This window comes from Nannobrachium achirus, assembly GCF_963921795.1.
Source record: "Nannobrachium achirus genome assembly, chromosome: 23".
NCBI classification, from domain to species: Eukaryota; Metazoa; Chordata; class Actinopteri; order Myctophiformes; family Myctophidae; genus Nannobrachium; species Nannobrachium achirus.
This window is the reverse complement of record NC_137830.1, coordinates 9513459-9531666: the sequence shown is the minus strand read 5'-3', so window position 1 is coordinate 9531666 and position 18208 is coordinate 9513459. Positions and strand designations below refer to the sequence as shown.

General features: G+C 42.2%; 1 protein-coding gene across 1 annotated transcript in view; it reads right to left on the bottom strand.

The window, feature by feature from the left end:
* LOC308308740 (ras-related protein Rab-19-like) overlaps positions 1–6511 on the bottom strand; it is a gene marked incomplete at both ends in the record, with an annotated part of 9512 nt that extends 3001 nt beyond the window's left edge. Inside the window, 2 exons of the mRNA XM_080754194.1 lie at positions 1088–1271; positions 6317–6511. Of these exons, the coding sequence (XP_080610320.1) occupies positions 1088–1271; positions 6317–6511 (379 nt within the window). The remainder of the gene's footprint in view (positions 1–1087; positions 1272–6316) is intronic.
* Between the last annotated feature and the right edge of the window lie 11697 nt (positions 6512–18208).

Sequence of the window (18208 nt, the reverse complement as noted above, 5' to 3'; positions counted from 1 at the left end):
GCTCACAGTTTGGTGAGGCCGACCTGTCATTTAGGACATGCTGTAGGTCATTGCACTTTCTTGTTTCTTGTTTAAATCCTTTTTATATTTTTATTTTTTCACAATTTTGTAACTCATTTTTCACCCAGTGCCAATTGCCTAAACTGTAATCCTGGGCGCTGCTCTCCCTCTGCCAACCTGGGGAGAGCCCCAAACTGAGCTCATGCTTCCTTCAGTGCATGAGGTGTGAGCAGGCCGCTTCTTATCACCTGACAGGGGGAAGCTTCCCCATTTGGACATAGCGGGCGTTATTCCCACCAGTTCCTTTCCCCACGTGGAGAACATACAAACTCCACACAGAAAGAACCTTTCGCCAATCCCACCTAGGGTATGGGCACTGATGCCGTGGAGGAGAGAACATGCCCCCGGCGCCCACAGCGTCCACAGCGTCCCCGGGAAGGAATCGAACCCAGGACCTTCTAGCTGCGAGGCAACAGCGCTACCGACTGTGCCACCGTGCCCCTTCCTATGCAAACTTCTAATAAAGTATTCAATCAATCAGTGTTGATTTCGTCGACTAAAACTATGACGAAAAATGTTTGTCGACTGTGTTTTTTTTCACTGACGAAAACTAAATAAGAACTAAATAAAAACTATGCTGTGATGACTAATACTAAGACTAAATATATTGACAATTTCGTCAACAAAATAAAAACTAGACAAAAATGTTAGGGAGGGACTAGTGGAGAAGAGAGTAATTTTATGTTTGGTTGCTCTCAGCTCTCAAGCTCACATTGAGCTTGTAGATCTGCTATTTTCAGCACTTATATTTTCAGCACACAACCAGTGTAAAATCAGTCATTACGATGTCATCAAAGCCTGCGAAAATACATTTTAATTGACTAAATCAACTGTAGCTTTAGTTGACTAAAATCTTATGATATTTAGTCGACTAAAATTCGACTAAAACTAAAACTTTTCGGGTGACTAAATTATGACTAAAACCAAAAGACATTTTATTCAAAAGACTATGACTAAAACTAAATCAAAATCTGCTGTCAAAAACAACACTGCAATCAATCAATCAATCAATCAGTCACACTCTCACCTATGAGCACCAGTACTATGTTAGAGGCACCGTAGTGCTCCACCTCGTGCACCCAGTGGGTGACGGAGTCGAAGGTGGAGCGCCGGGTGATGTCGTAGGCGATGAGCGCGCCGTGCGCGCTGCGGTAGTAGCTCTGGGTGATGGTCCGGAACCGCTCCTGACCCGCCGTGTCCCACACCTGGATCTGTCACACGCACGCACACGCACGCACGCGCACGCACGCACACACACGCACGCACGCACGCACGCACACACACACACACACGCACGCACGCACGCACGCACGCACGCACACACACACACACACACACACAATTTACAATTTAGGCATTTAGTAGATGCTTAATCCAGAGCAATTTACAATAAGGAAATACATCAACACAACAACTGCATAGAAATAGTAATCTAATAAAATGCATGTAGACCAAGGACCTATTCAATAAAAACTATACAAATCACATAACATAATTATACAAAATCCTATCTAACTTTCATGTATGGTCATTGAGGGTATAGGCACGTGCTACGGTAAGTGCTATGGGCCAAGGTGGAGTCTGACGAGTTGAGTCTGAAGAGGTGAGTCTTCAAACCATGGCAGAAGCTAGGGAGTGAGTCTGTAGTTCTAATGGAAGCTAGGGAGTGAGTCTGTAGTTCTAATGGAAGCTAGGGAGTGAGTCTGTAGTTCTAATGGAAGCTAGGGAGTGAGTCTGTAGTTCTAATGGAAGCTAGGGAGTGAGTCTGTAGTTCTAATGGAAGCTAGGGAGTGAGTCTGCAGTTCTAATGGAAGCTAAGGAGTGAGTCTGTAGTTCTAATGGAAGCTAGGGAGTGAGTCTGTAGTTCTAATGGAAGCAAGGGAGTGAGTCTGTAGTTCTAATGGAAGCTAGGGAGTGAGTCTGTAGTTCTAATGGAAGCTAGGGAGTGAGTCTGCAGTTCTAAGTGCAACGGGGGGATTTCATTCTACATTTGGGGCGCCATGGTAGAAGAGTCTGAAAACTCACTTTGCCACTCGATTTGCCACTCACGTTATGCATGTGCATACCCTCTATAGCAGGGGTGGGCAATTATTTTCCCCAAGGGGCCAAATAAGAAATTGAAAATATTGTGGAGGGCCGGGCCAAAAGGCTGAACTCAATTCTGCATAATATTAATTTTATTTCTAAATAAAGGCAGTAAATAGCATTGTTTTGACAAGCTGGTATACATGTGTGATTAGGCAATGAAAAGGCGAGGTTGCCTTATAAAAATGTAATTTATTAAATAAAAAATGTCAAAAGAAGGCTTATAGCCTAAACAAAATGTGAAACATTTGTGACGCATTACATTTGTGATCATTTTCAGTCACATTGACCCCAAAACCAAACGCATTTTGAGTTTCATAATACTGTGAGAGTTGAAACAACAAAGGTCAAATTAGAACATAAGGTAAAATTAGAAAGGATTTTATTTTCAAATTTCCAAGTAAGCTCTCAGGGGCCGGTCAGAGTCAGCAAAAGGGCCGCATGTGGCCCCCGGTCCGCATTATGCCCAGGTCTGCTCTATAGTGACTTATCAGGATTCAAATGCAAAAGTAGCAGATCTACAAGCTCAAAAGTAGCAGATTTACAAGCTCAAAGGTAGCAGATCTACAAGCTCAAAAGTAGCAGATATCGAGGCTACTGTAAATGGTAGTCCGTGGTTCAAATGCTGAGTAAGTAATGGAATAATTGATATGAAAAAGGCTGAAAACCACTGGTGTAAAAAGAGTGCTATTTTAGTAGATGGGGGGGGGGGGGGGGGGGGGGGGGGAGAAAAAATGTTTTTGACTGTACCAATCAGCCAGACATCATTTCTAAGAGGAATCAGGAAACAGATGATCGTCAACGTTAACTGTATTATCTCACCGTCTGCTCCGCAGGTCAAAGGTCAACTACTGACTTCTATACCTGAGGAGGAGGAGATAGACTCCTCCCCCACCGCTGTCTTCAAGCTGATCTACACAACGATACAAAGACAGGCCTGTGTGTGTGTGTGTGTGTGTGTGTGTGTGTGTGTGTGTGTGTGTGTGTGTGTGTGTGTGTGTGTGCGTGCGTGCGTGCGTGCGTGCGTGCGTGCGTGCGTGCGTGTGTGTGTGTAGCCTACTTGTGTGTGTGATAACAGTTAGGGAGATTCCACCATTCCTGAGGCTATGACCAACATACTCTAGTAACTCTACACCATGTGACTGCGGCTGGAAGAAATACTGACATGTTTTGCTTTAAGTAAAAGTATCAATACTGCAATATAGGAATACCTCTAGTATAAGTAAAAGTCCAGAATCCCAAAAGTACTTGAGTAAAAGTATCAATGCTGCAGTATAGAAATACCAGAATTCAAAATGTACTTGATTAAAGTACAAAAGTATTAGCATCAAAAGTGCCAAAATGTCAATTTTCACGAGTTTTCAAATGTAGTAAATGTTTAAAATCCTTTGTATCGCATCGCAATTTAACCTTTACCTATTAAAAAATAGCAGATATATGCTATTATTTTTCAATCTTGAAAATGTGTGCAAGTCTTTGAATATTTTTAACCCAATTTTTTTTTTTTTTTTTTTTGGAAAACACATGTTTCTATGTCAGTGGTTCTCAAACTTTTTCATGTCAAGGACCCCTAGAATTGTTTGACTGCAGACCCCCATCTCGAAATATTATGTGTCAGGGACCCCCCAGGAGCAAATATTTGAGTTCCAAATGTTAGCTTTAAAAATATAAATATTCAAACACCTGCAAAAAATACCACCATTTGTCAATTTGTCAATTTGTCAATTTTGTGCGTGCGTGGGTGGGTGCGTGTATGCGTGCGCTGTGTGTGTGTGACAAAGGTTACTGTAGGCCACGGGGCCTGGTAGGAACAGGAATGACTGGTTGATCATGTGAGTGACACTGACTGGCAGGACTGGTTCTGTTGTGTTGTGACGACACAGATGACACCCTGACAGATAAAGTGCTTACAGGATCATGTTTATAGGAAACGGCATGGTCCCTCCCCCTCTCCAAAGTGTTTATTATAAATATAAATGTGTGTATTGTTTGCACGCATGCACACAAGTTACACGTGTTAGAGGGTTTCAACAACTTTCCAAAAAGGAGGATAAAAAAGGATGGTAAAGTATTGTGATTCTCTGCCATAATTGGCAGCCACCACATATGGCAGAGATACTGTTACTTATAGCCATAGAGTACTGAGGTCCCAGAGATGTTATGCCCACTTGCCCCGAAAAATAAATCCTTATTGTAGAACAAAAAAGCTGAATCAGTGCATGCTGCTAGTTATAAAAAGGTAGCATTGTCCTTCATGAATAGCCAATAATATTTAATGAAGACTGAATGCACTTGTCCGTCGGGCAACCTGTTTTATTTACTTGCCACAGGCAGTCGGGCAGCCGTTAGTGTCATCCCCTGTATAATGAAGGCACATGCCATGATTTTGTGAATGTAACCTTAAGTAGAGCATACTGATGATGCTAGTATTGTTTGTATAGCACTAGGCCTACTGCACCTATAATATCGGTGTCCTGTCCTTTTATGCTCTGCATGCATGCGTACATGCGTGCATGCGTGCGCATGTGTGCGTGATGCAGCCTACAGAGTCAAAATATTGCATTATACAGTATTATAAATACGTGGTTGTGTAAGAAGGTCTACAGACATACTGTACTCTCTGTGAATGGAAAAGACACCTCAGCACCACTGATAAGATCAGTGAAGGTTCATTCATTCATTCATTCTTCTAGGCAACACAGTGTTCTGGTTCCAAAGAAGCAGGAAATCAACACCATCTCCCCGGCAAAGTCTGAAGCTGATTCTAGCTACGCTCCAATCGTCCCAGTACTCTTCTCCCTCCTGCATGGCTCCCAAAGGGCACAGCCACATACCTGGCGACAAACGCATCTGCCTATAACAGCATTACTGCCTTAACTTTGAACTTTCACACTTGAGCAGCTAACGTGAGTGTCAACAAAGTGACGTTTCTTCCGGCGTTTAAGTCTCTCCCATTGAGAGTACAGCAGTCCTGAAACATGAACCTGTATTCAACCCTTGAGCTCCTGACCCCACAGAGGCTTAATGCCTCTTCGTTCACAGAGCTAAGACCTCTTCCGGGTTATTCTTTTAACATGGGAGTGGATGGTGGTCAATGCATCAATCGCGAGATATGTGGCTGTACCTAAACAGTTAGAACTGCAGACTCACTCCCTAGCTTCCACCCTAACCCGAAGACTCTCATCTTCAGACTCCACCTTAGCCCATAGCACTTGCGACCTTGGCGGTTTATCCACAGGTTTAAATGTCATTTAGATAGCATGTTATGTATAGACAGATGCCAGGTCATTGTTGACCTGGCATCATATAGTGTATTTCAGTAGTTTCATGTACAGATGTTTCAATAACACACTATAAACTACTTCAGCCCTATAGATATTTCAGCCATTTGAAAATAGCAGATCTGCAAGCTCACGATGCGACACATTGTGAGCTTGTAGATCAGCTATTTTCAGAAGATTTTTATACATTTCGAACTTGAAATATTAGACATTGTGCATAATGACTACTTTTACTATTGGTACTTTAGTGTATTTTGATGCCAATACTTTTGTAATTTTACTTTACATTTTGTACATGGGACTTGAACTCGTAACAAGATCATTTCTACATTGCAGCATTGATACTTTTACTTACAGTAAGTAAGAGTACTTTTTCCACCTCTGACAGTGGACAGCACTCTGACTAATGACTATTTATTTTGCATTGTTTTATTTAATGATGTATTCTGCATAGTACTGTGTTCTATCTGTCTGTCATTCAATGTTAAATGAGTTAAAAAAGGACCTCAATTGAAGCTTTTTTGAGGTAAATCATGAAACTGTACCCTTTCCTGTGAAAACCTCTAATAAAGTCTTCATCAGGGACGTGCAGAGAATGTTAGAGAGGCAGGCAAGGGCTGAAATTTCTAAAAGGGCCTCTTGGTTGAAATACTGCAACGCGTTGTGAGCTTGGAGGTCGGCTATTTTCGGTGCTTGATACCACACTGAACTAAGCATAATCAAGTCAATACTGGATTTCTATTCAGGATAGTTCACCATAGTAAAAACTGCATTCGTGGTCTGGAGAGGGCACTTTTTAACAGATGGATAAAAGGGCATGTGTGCACGTGCCTGGTCTTCAATCAATCAATCAATCAATCAATCAATCAATCAATCAATCAATCACTGACCTTGACCTTCTTGCCCTCCACGTCCAGTGTCCTGACGGTGAAGTCCACTCCGATGGTGTTCTGCTGCTTCTCACAGAAGACCCCCGCCTTGAAGCTCTGCACCACGCAGGTCTTCCCCACGTTGGAGTCCCCGATCAGGATGATCTTGAACAGGTAGTCGAAGGAGTCGTCCTGCTCCGGCCCAGGGGCCTGCATGGTGGGTGCTGGGGTGGTGCTGGGTGCTGGGATGATGGTGCTGGGTTTAGAACCCTTGAAGAGGGAAAGATTGTTAATATAATGCAGTGGTTCTCAACCTTTTCAGGCCGCGACCCCCAGAATAATCATATTTTAACTGGGGACCGCCCACACTGACGAGACTTGAGGCATTACATTTTGTTTAACACGGTTCTATTTAGAAAATAGCAGATCTACATGCTCACAATGCCTCGAGGCGTTGTGAGCATGTAGATCTGCTATTTTCAAAATTTCTATTAAATTGTCCTTAAATTGTCACTTTAGAAATGTGCAGATACGCTCTACACTTAATCTTTATGTTGGTTTGTTCTTATAGAGAAAACAATGTTGCACATTAAGTTAATCATCTGGAGACCACTCACAATAATTTGGGGACCCACCTGGGGGACCCACAGGTTGAAAACCACTGGTATAATGAACAGTCAGGACAACGACCTTGCTTTGGCTCCATACACTGTATTAATGACAGTTTTATTAGGCTATTATTGATAACTGTAATTTCATATGATTCATTAAGAGCATAAATTACCAAATATCCCGTTCCCTGTCACAGTGTTGCCAAACATACACTGTAAATGTAAATTCACTATATAATATACACAACAGGTAAATGGAACATGACGATATTTAAAATGCCCGTTGACCTACAGTGTACCAATGACTCTTCATGAATGCACTTTATATATCATGACAACATTTCAAATGCCCATTCATTGACAGCAAACCGCTCCATTCCCAATGAAATGCATCGGCACAATCCACGCTCATAGGTAGAATCAAAGGGCAGTGTGGCCGTGCACTTACAAGTAAAAGTCCAGGATTCTAAACTGACTTGAGTAAAAGTACAAAAAGTATTGGTATCAAAATGTACCAAAAAGTAGCTTTCTACAACCAAAAGTAGAAAGTACTCGTTATGCACCCAAACACATTGTGAGCTTGTAATGTAGTCTATTTTCAAATGGCCGTTATATAGGGATGAAGTGGTTCATGCATGTTTTGCAATTATAATCAAAATCTAGAAAGTAACTAGTAGTTAAGTTGTAACTAAAGTTTGAAAAAATTGCAGTGGAGCAAAAGTAGAGTAGGCCCATTTGCCTTTGAGATGTAGTGGAGTAGAAGTAAAAGTAGAGAAACTTGGAAATAAAATTAAAAGTAAAAACAACACGTCAAAATTGTAGTAGGCCTATTTGAATAAATGGTTTTAGTTATTTAGGCCTATGTGTGCACGCACATGCCTGGTAATATTGTATGTTTAAGCCTCCCCACATAATGTACTGTATAAATATATCCTGATGAAAAATAAATGCCTTGAGAAACACAAATAATATAAAACAGTCGCCAGGGTTTGAGCTGGCAGTTGTACAGTATACCCCTATGTGTATAGGCTACATTATTATATTTCATTCAAAGCTAACACCATTAGGCAATTATAAAGCTACAATAATGGTCCTGCTGTAATGCACTTCACTTAAACAGCCATTAAAAGAAAGAGAGAAAGAGAGGAAAAAAAGCCACTCGGAGCTCGGGAGACATTTCAGAGGAGGTTTTGCCGTTGCCAGGGGTGTCGCACCAAATTCTGGGCCCTGGGTACAAGGATTCACATGCGGGCCCCCCATGAATGTTCATGTGCTTTAACTATTGAAAAATAGCAGATATACAAGCTCACAGCGCGGCACCTTTGGCACCTTTGGCGCTTTGGAGTCTTTGAATATTTTTGACACGATTTATTAACGTCTTCTAAATCCTTCTATGTGTTTTTTTTATGTTTCTATTTCAGCGGTGCTCAAACTTTTTCATGTCAAGGACCTCCAAAATGATCTGTATTTGGCCACGGACCCCCATCTCAAAATATGTTGTTCCAGGGACCCCCCCCCCCCCCTCCCTCCCTCCCTCCCAGAAGCAAAATTTTAGTTACAAACGTTCGCGTATAAAATACATATATCCAAAGATTTTGCACACATTTTCACGACTTTTCAAAAAATAGCAGATCTACAAGCTCGCAGCGCGGCACTCGGTGCCGCGCTGTGAGCTTGTAGATCTGCTATTTTTCCAATAGCTATTAAGTATAAAATAACGAAGGTCCCTCCACCTTGGGCCCTAGTAACTCAGTCCCACTCCCCCCCCCCCCCCCTTGTGACGCCCCTGGCCGTTGCTTCCTGGTTGCATCAGAACAGAAGACCCATAATGAATTCAACAATCCAGAGGCTACTGCTGGGAACAGATTGTAGCAGAGGCAGGCAGCTCTAATAAGTAATAACACTGCGTCTATGGAACTGGGATTATTTCACAATAAGCAGCCTGTTCCAAATTGGAATGGCCGGTTGTTTCCAAAAAAACGAACAATCTCTAAAACTCTGTAGGCTATAAATGTCATTTAATTCTGTATTGTGTCTTCTTTGACATCGTTATGCAATTTACTGTAGGCTAGGCTATAGCCTATACCTCGTCTATCTGGCTGCTGCTTAATTTCCCTCTGAAATTAATAGTATGATCCACTAGTCTCATAGCCGAGGGAAGTAGGGGTGCTGAGGGTGCGCCCGCCCCCCCTCCCCCAGGTCCCACCGCCCCCCCTCCCGCCCCCCCACAAGGGGGTTTGGGGAAAAAAAAAAAAAAAAAAACATATAATTAAAAAATGGGACAGGGTAAGGGTCGGGAAGAAAATATGCCTGTTTTAGAAATAAATATTCTTAAACAACACGTTTGACTTTTGTTATTATTATCATCATCACGAATCTGTGTTTACTGGCAGCAGACCTGTCCGCACGCGCAGTTTCCTGTTTACCTTTTACGCGCGGGACGCATGAAGCTGTCAGCTGTCACTGTCAGCAGGTTGTTTTGTTTTGTTTCCATCTACATGATCATGGCTCAGAAACGTATGACAGATTTCTTTGGTGGGCCTAAATCAAAAAAGAGTTGTGTTGTTGAAGATGAGTCGGTCAATTTGTTGTCATCATCATCGGAGGAGGAGGAAATTGAGCCTGTGGAGGACGCGGAGGTTCCACGGCCTCTGGGAGATTCTCACCCCAGCAGAAGCACTGTCCAGCCGGCTGAGCCGGGGCCGAGTCTCCCGGCTGCACCTGCAGCGAGGGCGAGTACCATGCCTAGTTTAGCTGCACTTGAGAAACCCTTCCAGCCCAAGGACTTCAATTTCCCAGGGAAAAGGTTTGGAAAGGAAACATATAACAGATCGTGCAAACCTACTTGGTTTGAAAAATGGCCATGGTTACACTATGTGAAGAACAGTGACTGTGTTGTGTGCTTTTCGTGTATTTCTGCAGTTGAGAAAAAACTAATCAGTCAAGAGACAGTGAGGCTTGACAACACATTTGTCAAAGGTGGTTTCACTAATTGGCGAAAAGCTGTAGACAAATTCAAGGAGCATGAACGGTCAGATGCGCACTCAAGATCTGTACAAAAGCTGAGCAGTCTCGGACACACACCAATCAGTGCCATGCTATCAAATGTAGCTGCTGAACAGCAAAAAATAGCAATGAGTGTTTTGGAGCTGTTATTCAGATCCATTCGTTTCCTCGGGTGCCAGTCTATACCATTCCGAGGAGATAGTACTCGTGATGGTATTTTATATGAGTACATGCTGGAACGCACATTCAATCTCCCAAAAGAACATGAATGGATGCGCAGGAGAGATAACTGGATGTCAGATACTATCCAGAATGAGGTCATTCAAATGTTTGGCCGCGCTATACAGAGGGAGATAGTGACATGCTCGTCAGAATGTGCTTTCTATGGATTGACAGCTGATGGCACAACCGACATCAGTACGATGGAACAATTCTCATGCAGCCTACAATATGTGGATAAGAACCTGGAGTCACACTGTGATTTTTTGGGATACTACAACGCCCCCGACTCTACTGCAGAAACGCTGTTTAACTGTGTGAAGGACGTTTTTCTGCGTTTAAACATACCCATTGAACGGCTTGCTGGGTTTTGTTTTGATGGTGCAAGCAACATGTCAGGACGTTTTTCCGGCGTACAAGCACGACTGAAAGAGCTGTGCCCAGGATCGATGTATGTTCACTGTTGTAACCATTCTCTGGACCTGGTATTGCAAGAAGTTGCCCGTGACGTGAGCCTTGTGGCGGATGCACTGCACTTTGTTCAGGGTGTAGCAGTGGTCATAAACGAGTCATCAAAACGCACGCAACTTTTTGAGTCTCTCTTTGGTGGGGATGAAGTGGTGATCAATATTTTGAGTCTGTGCCCAACCCGGTGGTGCGTGCGCGCAAAGGCAATTACGCGCGTCTGCGACTCATACAGCACTCTAGTAGCCACACTTGACACACTAAAAGATGACAACAGTGTAAGAAAGGAAACAAGACCGAAAATCAAGGGCCTGCACAAACAGGCATTGAAAGGAAAAACGTTGTTTTCGCTTCTTTGCTGTAAAGCACTGTTCGAGCCCTGTGAGATAGTGGCCAAAACCCTGCAGAGCTCAAACGCCAGTGCACTAGGAGCATTAGAGTGCGCAGATGTTCTGACAGCCCAGGTAGCAGAACTGAGAGACGATGACGTCGTGGGAAAGATAACAGCCAAGGTGACAACATGTGCCCACAAACTCGGCCTGAAAATGCCCACTGCCCCACCAAGAGTGAGCAAAACCCCAGCCCGCTTACGTCATACAGAGGAGCCCGAAATGCTGGCTGATGAATCAGGAGTGGACCCGTGGAGACGCGAGTTTTATGAAGCTGTAGACCTGGTGCACTCTGAGCTGAAGAGGAGATTTGACCAGGACAGCATGCGTATAGCAGCAAGCAGAGAGAGGGCCGTTATCAACGCAGCAAATGGCACCTTTGAATTTGACGCACAGGCGCTTCATCTTCCCGAGCAGCTTGACACAGATCGCCTGCAGCTCCAACTCAAAATGCTGGGAGAAAAAACCAAGAATTCGAAATGCACAACAGTAGCAGAAGTTGGTTCATGTCTCGCCAAACTTCAACCACAAACCAGGGAAATGTTCAGAGATGTCGAAAACCTCATAAAGTTGTGCCTCAGTCTGCCAATATCTGTTGCATCTTCAGAGAGATCCTTCTCCTCCCTTCGGAGGCTTAAGACGTGGACACGCAGCACAATGACCCAGAAAAGACTGACACATCTGTCCCTTATGCATGTACACAGTGACATTCTGCAGACCCTGGACATACATGCCATGATGAGGGAATTCATCAGCGTTACCCCAGAGCGCAAGAGCACATTTGGAATAATTCAAGGTAATAATAATAATAATAATCATCATATTACTTAATACTATTATGTTGCGTTCTGACGTTGGTCAGGCTTCTTATGTGCTAACTGTTGCTGCAAATGTTATGTAGGCCTACTAGGACACATTAATATGTTGTCATAATAATACCGTTTTATTTTCATATCAATAATACATCCATTACTCTCATTGCAGGGTAATAATGACGAGTGTGTTCTTCTGATGGGCGCTGGGCCGCTGGCACCGCCAGGACGCATTGAAGATGGGCCGCTGGCCCGCTGCCAGGGCATATAGGCTATTAATTAGCCTAAAATTGGGCTAAATTGGTTTTTGTATGGTTTATAATAATGTGTAGGCTATCTGCAAAGTAACTAGTAACCAAAGTTTTCAAATAGTGGAGTAAATGTACAATTATTTTTTAATCCAAGATGTGGAGTACTGGAGTTTAGGCCTTAGGCCTAGAAGTAAAATGGGCTTATTGGAAATATACTCCACTCCAGTAAAGTAGCCTACAGATACCTAACAAATGTTTAGTTACATTACACAACTGATTATGTTTGTTTTTTATATTTTCTTTCTTTTGTGCCAGCTACTGCACTTTACACATTGTTTTTGTTTGTTTTTTCATCGCCCTGTGTAGGCTACCAATGCAATTTATGCAATAGGTCTAATAATTAATTGTTTTTTTTTTTTTTTGGTATTGCCATGTTTGCCAGACTTTCTGTGCACTTTGTCTATGTTTTATTTTAATATAGGCGGCCTAGCCTATTATCGCCGCCACTGTGGCTGTGCCATGCCAGTGTGAGTCTAGTTTTGAGCGCACTTTATTTTGAAGATGATCGGCGCATTGTTCTGATGTTTATTCTGTGCCATCTATATCGTCCTGCTCCTCGCTCATGTTTAGGCTATTTAATTGATTTGTTAAAAGGGTTAATAAAAATGCTGTTACATATCAGCTAAGCCTCGTTACTGACAACTGACAGTGAGCTTGTATATGATCAGCTGTATAGGCCTACTCAATGTGCTCCCCAAAATAGGTTTGACGTTTCTGTTGGGAATAAATAAATGATTGGTATATAGGCCTATGAAACAGGCACTTGCTGTCTCAGTGTTGGTACCAAGAAATCCATCTATATAGCATCTAATAATATCCTGCTGGCTGCAATCAGATCAGTGGCATATGGCCACTGTGTGCGCATTTTTTTATATGTCTCCGCACTGTCCACAGCCCGTTTGGAGAGGCAAAGGGAAAGTTTAGTGTGCAGTTCCCAATTGTGTTACATTTAGCTAAAAAATAAACCGCGGAAACCCGAATAAAACCTGCTAAAAAGGTTATAAAACACAATTAAAATCCGCAAATGACCGAAATGTTCGCGCGCGCGCGTGTCATGCACGCGCGTGCGTGCATGACACGATCGACAGCCCCTCCTGCCTCAAATTAGTTCCCGCGGCTATGACTAGTCTATATGTAAGCCTGTCTTGCTACTCTAGGACAGTGGTTTTCAACCTGTGGGTCAGGACCCCCGTCCCCAAATTATTGAGGACCCCAGATGAAAATGTGCAACATTGTTTTCTCACTCAACAGTAAACAAACCAACATAGCCTAAAGTGTATAGTGTATAGAGGGTGTATATGTATATATGACTTTTTAATACCACTAAAATGACACCATATATGGTCAAGACAGCACATATCTGCGTGGCTGGTTCTACAGACAGGGATCTCCATATATAGGCATAAAAGGGATTGTATGCACACTACAGTATGATATTAGATGTCATAGACGTCATGACTTTCACATAACAAATAACTGAGTAAGCATGTTTTACAGTTTGGGGTCTCACAGCATATCCCCATATAGTATACAGTAGGCCACATGGATCTCCATATATGGGTAGCCTATCACTGGCCAGATGGCCAAGACATGCGAGATCTGCTATTTTCACAATAGAACCGTGTTATACAAAATGTAATGCCTCAACTCTTAGTCAGGTTGGGGAGGGCCCCAGTTCAAAAGCAAGGGCCTTTTCAATTTGAACAAGACATACGAATGGTATAGGATTTTCTTGGTAAATTGCGTGCTGCGTTGTCTACTTTGCGGTGTAGAGGTTTATGAGGAACGAAATTGGATTACGACACTTTTATAATAAACACACAGAATGCCCCAACACATCAGGCTGAGGCCAATACATTGTTCGCGATATGGCCAACAATAAAGGTTATGTGTCGCCATCATGTGGTTAAAATGAAGAATGAACAACACTTCAATCCACCCAGCCTTCTGCTTAGTGCAGCCTAGTGAAGGTTGGTGGAAAAAAGGAAAACAAGTCCGGCCTAGTTACTGAAGCATACATTTGATGTACTCTGTTACCACACACTCCGTTACCATACTCCCTGGTGTTACCACATTAATAAGTGTTTTATAATTATAAATGGTGCATTTGTATAGCGCCTTCATCCAAGGCACTTTACATAGATTGTGCAACTGCTCCCACCTCACTGTTTGGCAGGGTTGTCGCACCAAATTCTGGGCCCTGGGTACAAGGATTCACTGCAGGCCCCCCATTAATGTTCTTCATAGGGGAGGGGGTTTAACAGATTTAGACTGGGAACGCATTATTGTGTGCTTTAACTCTTGAAAAATTGTAGATATACAAGCTCACAGCGCAGCTTGTAGATCTTCTATTTTTGAAGAAACGTGAAAATGTGTCTTTGAATATTTCAAATCCTAAGGTTTTGTTTGAAAAACCTATGTTTCTATGTCAGTCAGTGGTGCTCAAACCTTTTCATGTGAAGGAACCCCAAAATGATATGTATTTGGCCACGGACCCCCATCTCAAAAACCCCCCGAAGCCAAATTTGAGTTACAAAAGTTCGCTTAAAAAATACATATATTCAAAGATTTGCACACATTATCACGACTTTTCAAAAAATTGCAGATCTGCAAGCTCGCAGCCTGGCACTCGTTGCCGCGCTGTGAGCTTCTATATATGCTATTTCTCAAGAGCTAAAGTATAAAATAATTAAGGCCCCTCCTCCACCTTGGGCCCTAGTAACTCAGTCCCACTCCCCCCCCTTGTTCTGTCTACTGACAGCTGTGAGAAAAGCAAACTTTGACATAGTTTGCCTGACATCATCTGTGGTAATTTCATAACTTTTTCATGTCAAGGACCCCCAGAATTATGTTAAGATTAAGAACTTTTCAAATGTTTGCACACATTTTGAGATGAATGTATGTACTGTATCAACTCAGTCGCCACATGAAAACATTGGCTCATCACTAAATTGCGCTAGATGAAAACGTTTGTATATTAACGTATTATCAGCAAAAAAAAAAAACGTTTCTATACGAACGTTGTCTATATATCGTATGTTCCTGCCGGGACTGCAGGGGATTCCATATGACGCAAATTACCAAATATGGACAGATGGGGATATCCCACACTCCCACAGCAGCCATAGCATTGTTGTAATATGTACATAAATATATTTTATTTTAATTATTTACAGGTGGTAACCGCGGAGACTAAAACAATGTGAGAACTGTTACAATAAACAGAAATTAAAACGAACAGATTAACATAAATATTATTATGTAAATATAATATATAATCAAAACAATCACATCCTTTAAAGCAATGGCTGTAAATAAGGACAGTGAAGATTTTTAAATGTGATGTAAAGTGTGAAACACTCATCTAAAGTGTTGTTCCATTCCTTTTCTACCATTTGGAGTCCTTGCAGCCTGAACCCTCAAGCACTTACCAGCTGACGTCAGCAGGGGGCAGCAGTGGCTCAGTGGCTCAGGGGTAGAGTTGCAGTCTTAGAACACAGAGGGTTCCTGAAGGGTTCCCAGTTCGATCCCGGACTCCCCAAGAGTTAGTGTGGAAGAGTCCTTGAGCAAGACTCTGAACCCCTAGTTGCTCCCGGTGAGCAGGTTGGTGCCTTGCATGGTTTCCTTCGCCATTGTATGAATGTGTGTGTGAATGGGTGAATGTAATGCACAATCTCTGTGCCTTGGATAAAGACGCTATATAAATGCACCATTTACCATTTAGGTCACTTAAGTCAGTGAGGGTGCAGGGATGACATTGGAATTGGTCCGTTGAACACAACTACATTTGGAGGTTGGAAGCACTCCTGGGAAATCACTCAACAGTGGGCAGTGGGACGGTATTGAAAACGAGCACTTCCAAACTCTAGATAGATAGATAGAGGGATAGATGGATAGATGGATAGATAGATCTATTAATTGGCAGATCTACAAGCTCACTGAGAGTGTACAAATGGAACCAAACGGACCCTTATGAGCCTGTATCTGAGTGTGTGCAAATGGAACCAAATGGATATGTGTGTGTGTGTGTGTGTGTGTGTGTGTGTGCGTGCGTGCGTGCGTGCGTGCGTGCGTGCGTGCGTGCGCACAGAATAACCCTCACAAAAGAATCCATTATTATTATGTCTTTAATTAACACAATTGTATCAGCGTTGAATGTAACTTTGGCACAATTTAAATGGTTTCATTTTCTTGACGATATTAGTAAATATACATGAAAGGTTTGAAATAAATGTTTTACATTTTATAATAAAATGTTATAGGTAAAAAAAAACAGGATTTTCAAAACACTTCATTGGAGTTTCCATTATCAACAAAACTTTACAATATTCATGTTTAAATGTTCTAGACCAGATGTTCTCACACTTGCTGGTCGCGACCCTCAAAATAATATTTGAACTGGGGACCCCCCAAAATAACCATATATAATCAGGTTTGAACTGGGGACCCCCCAAAATAATCATATATAATCAGGTTTGAACTGGGGACCCCCCAAAATAACCATATTTAATCAGGTTTGAACTGGGGACCCCCCAAAACAGGGCCGGTTCCTGGCATAGGCAACATAGGCGGTCGCTTAGGGCCACAACCATAAGGGGGCCACATCACAGGGAGAAGACTGCAACGCGTTTTGAGCTTGTAGATCAGCTATTTTTCACTATATGCATTGTGGAGTGAGTGTGAAGTGGCCCTCTCGACATGTGGCCAAGACCCACAGGTTAATATCGGAATACTGATATATTATTGATTTCAGCTGTTACCCACTTTAATTACTTCAGTCTATAGTAGTAGCATAATGACCAGTGCTATAGTCTTTTTTGTCAATGTATTTGCATTTCATAAGGTTAACATACAAACATATAAATGTATTTGAAATTAAATAATGGATAATCGCAATGCTTGTGTATCTATTTTTTTGCAATATGCATTGTGGCCCTCTGGAGTGATTGTGAAATATAGTGGCCCTCTCCATCATCTAAGTTGCCCACTCCTACCCTATCCAAATGCTACTTATTATTTTAATGTGCAATAAAATTAAGATCTCACACAAGACACAACAGAATTGAAAATATGCCACATACTGTAGAGTTGAATATGCCTACAAGTTGTGGTGTGTGATGTTTTGTATGAATCTGATTCAAATCAATTGTTGTTTTTTCTTGTTATAGCATTACACTCATGTTTTTGGACAAATTAAACAGTGTCTAGAAATAGATATGTATTATAATAGTTATATCTTGGTTTTGAAATGTTTTTCATTAGAGCATAGGCCTACATGTTTCTGTTTTAATAGCTTTTAACTAACCAGAGAGAATGATCTGATAATGTTTTACCTCCATTGTAAACTTTATTGTGTGTTATAGGTAGAACTGTCTGATCTGTGCCAAAATGCAGATTTCTATGCATTTCTGGGGTTTTGACCGCCCCTCAAAACCCCAATTTTTTCCGGCCGCCTGCCTTGCGGGCGGCCAGGATGTATCCCGTATTTGAATCTCTGGGAGTTGGCAACCCTATGTGTAGTTAGTAGATACATGCTTGAGTGCTAACAACAGACACCACATGTTCTACTAGATAGAAGAAGACCTTATTATTTATCACTTTGGTTTTGGCGATTCAAAGACAGTTAATAAGTGCGCGCGTCCGTCAGTGGGGGGCCACCTAAAATAATCTCGCTTAGGGCCACCTGAACCCTAGAACCGGCCCTGCCCCAAAATAACCATATTTAATCAGGTTTGAACTGGGGACCCCCCAAAATAACCATATATAATCAGGTTTGAACTGGGGACCCCCACCCTGACAAACTGTAAATTGTAGGAGTTGAGGCATTACATTTGGTTAGACTCAGTTCCACGTTGCGATGCATTGTGAGCTTGTAGATCTTCTATTTTCATAATATTTGCCCCTTTATGTTATTTGACAATGTGTCCAATGTTTGACCAGTTTATAGTTTGATTACTTTTAGAAGTGCTTTCATTGTCACTTCACTGTCATCTGGGGACCCTCTGGTGGTCCCCAGATGGGGGTCCCCCTGGGGGTCCAGACCCACAGGTTGAGAACAAACCTTTTCATGTCAATCTGAGAGGTTTGTGCCAGAGACTAC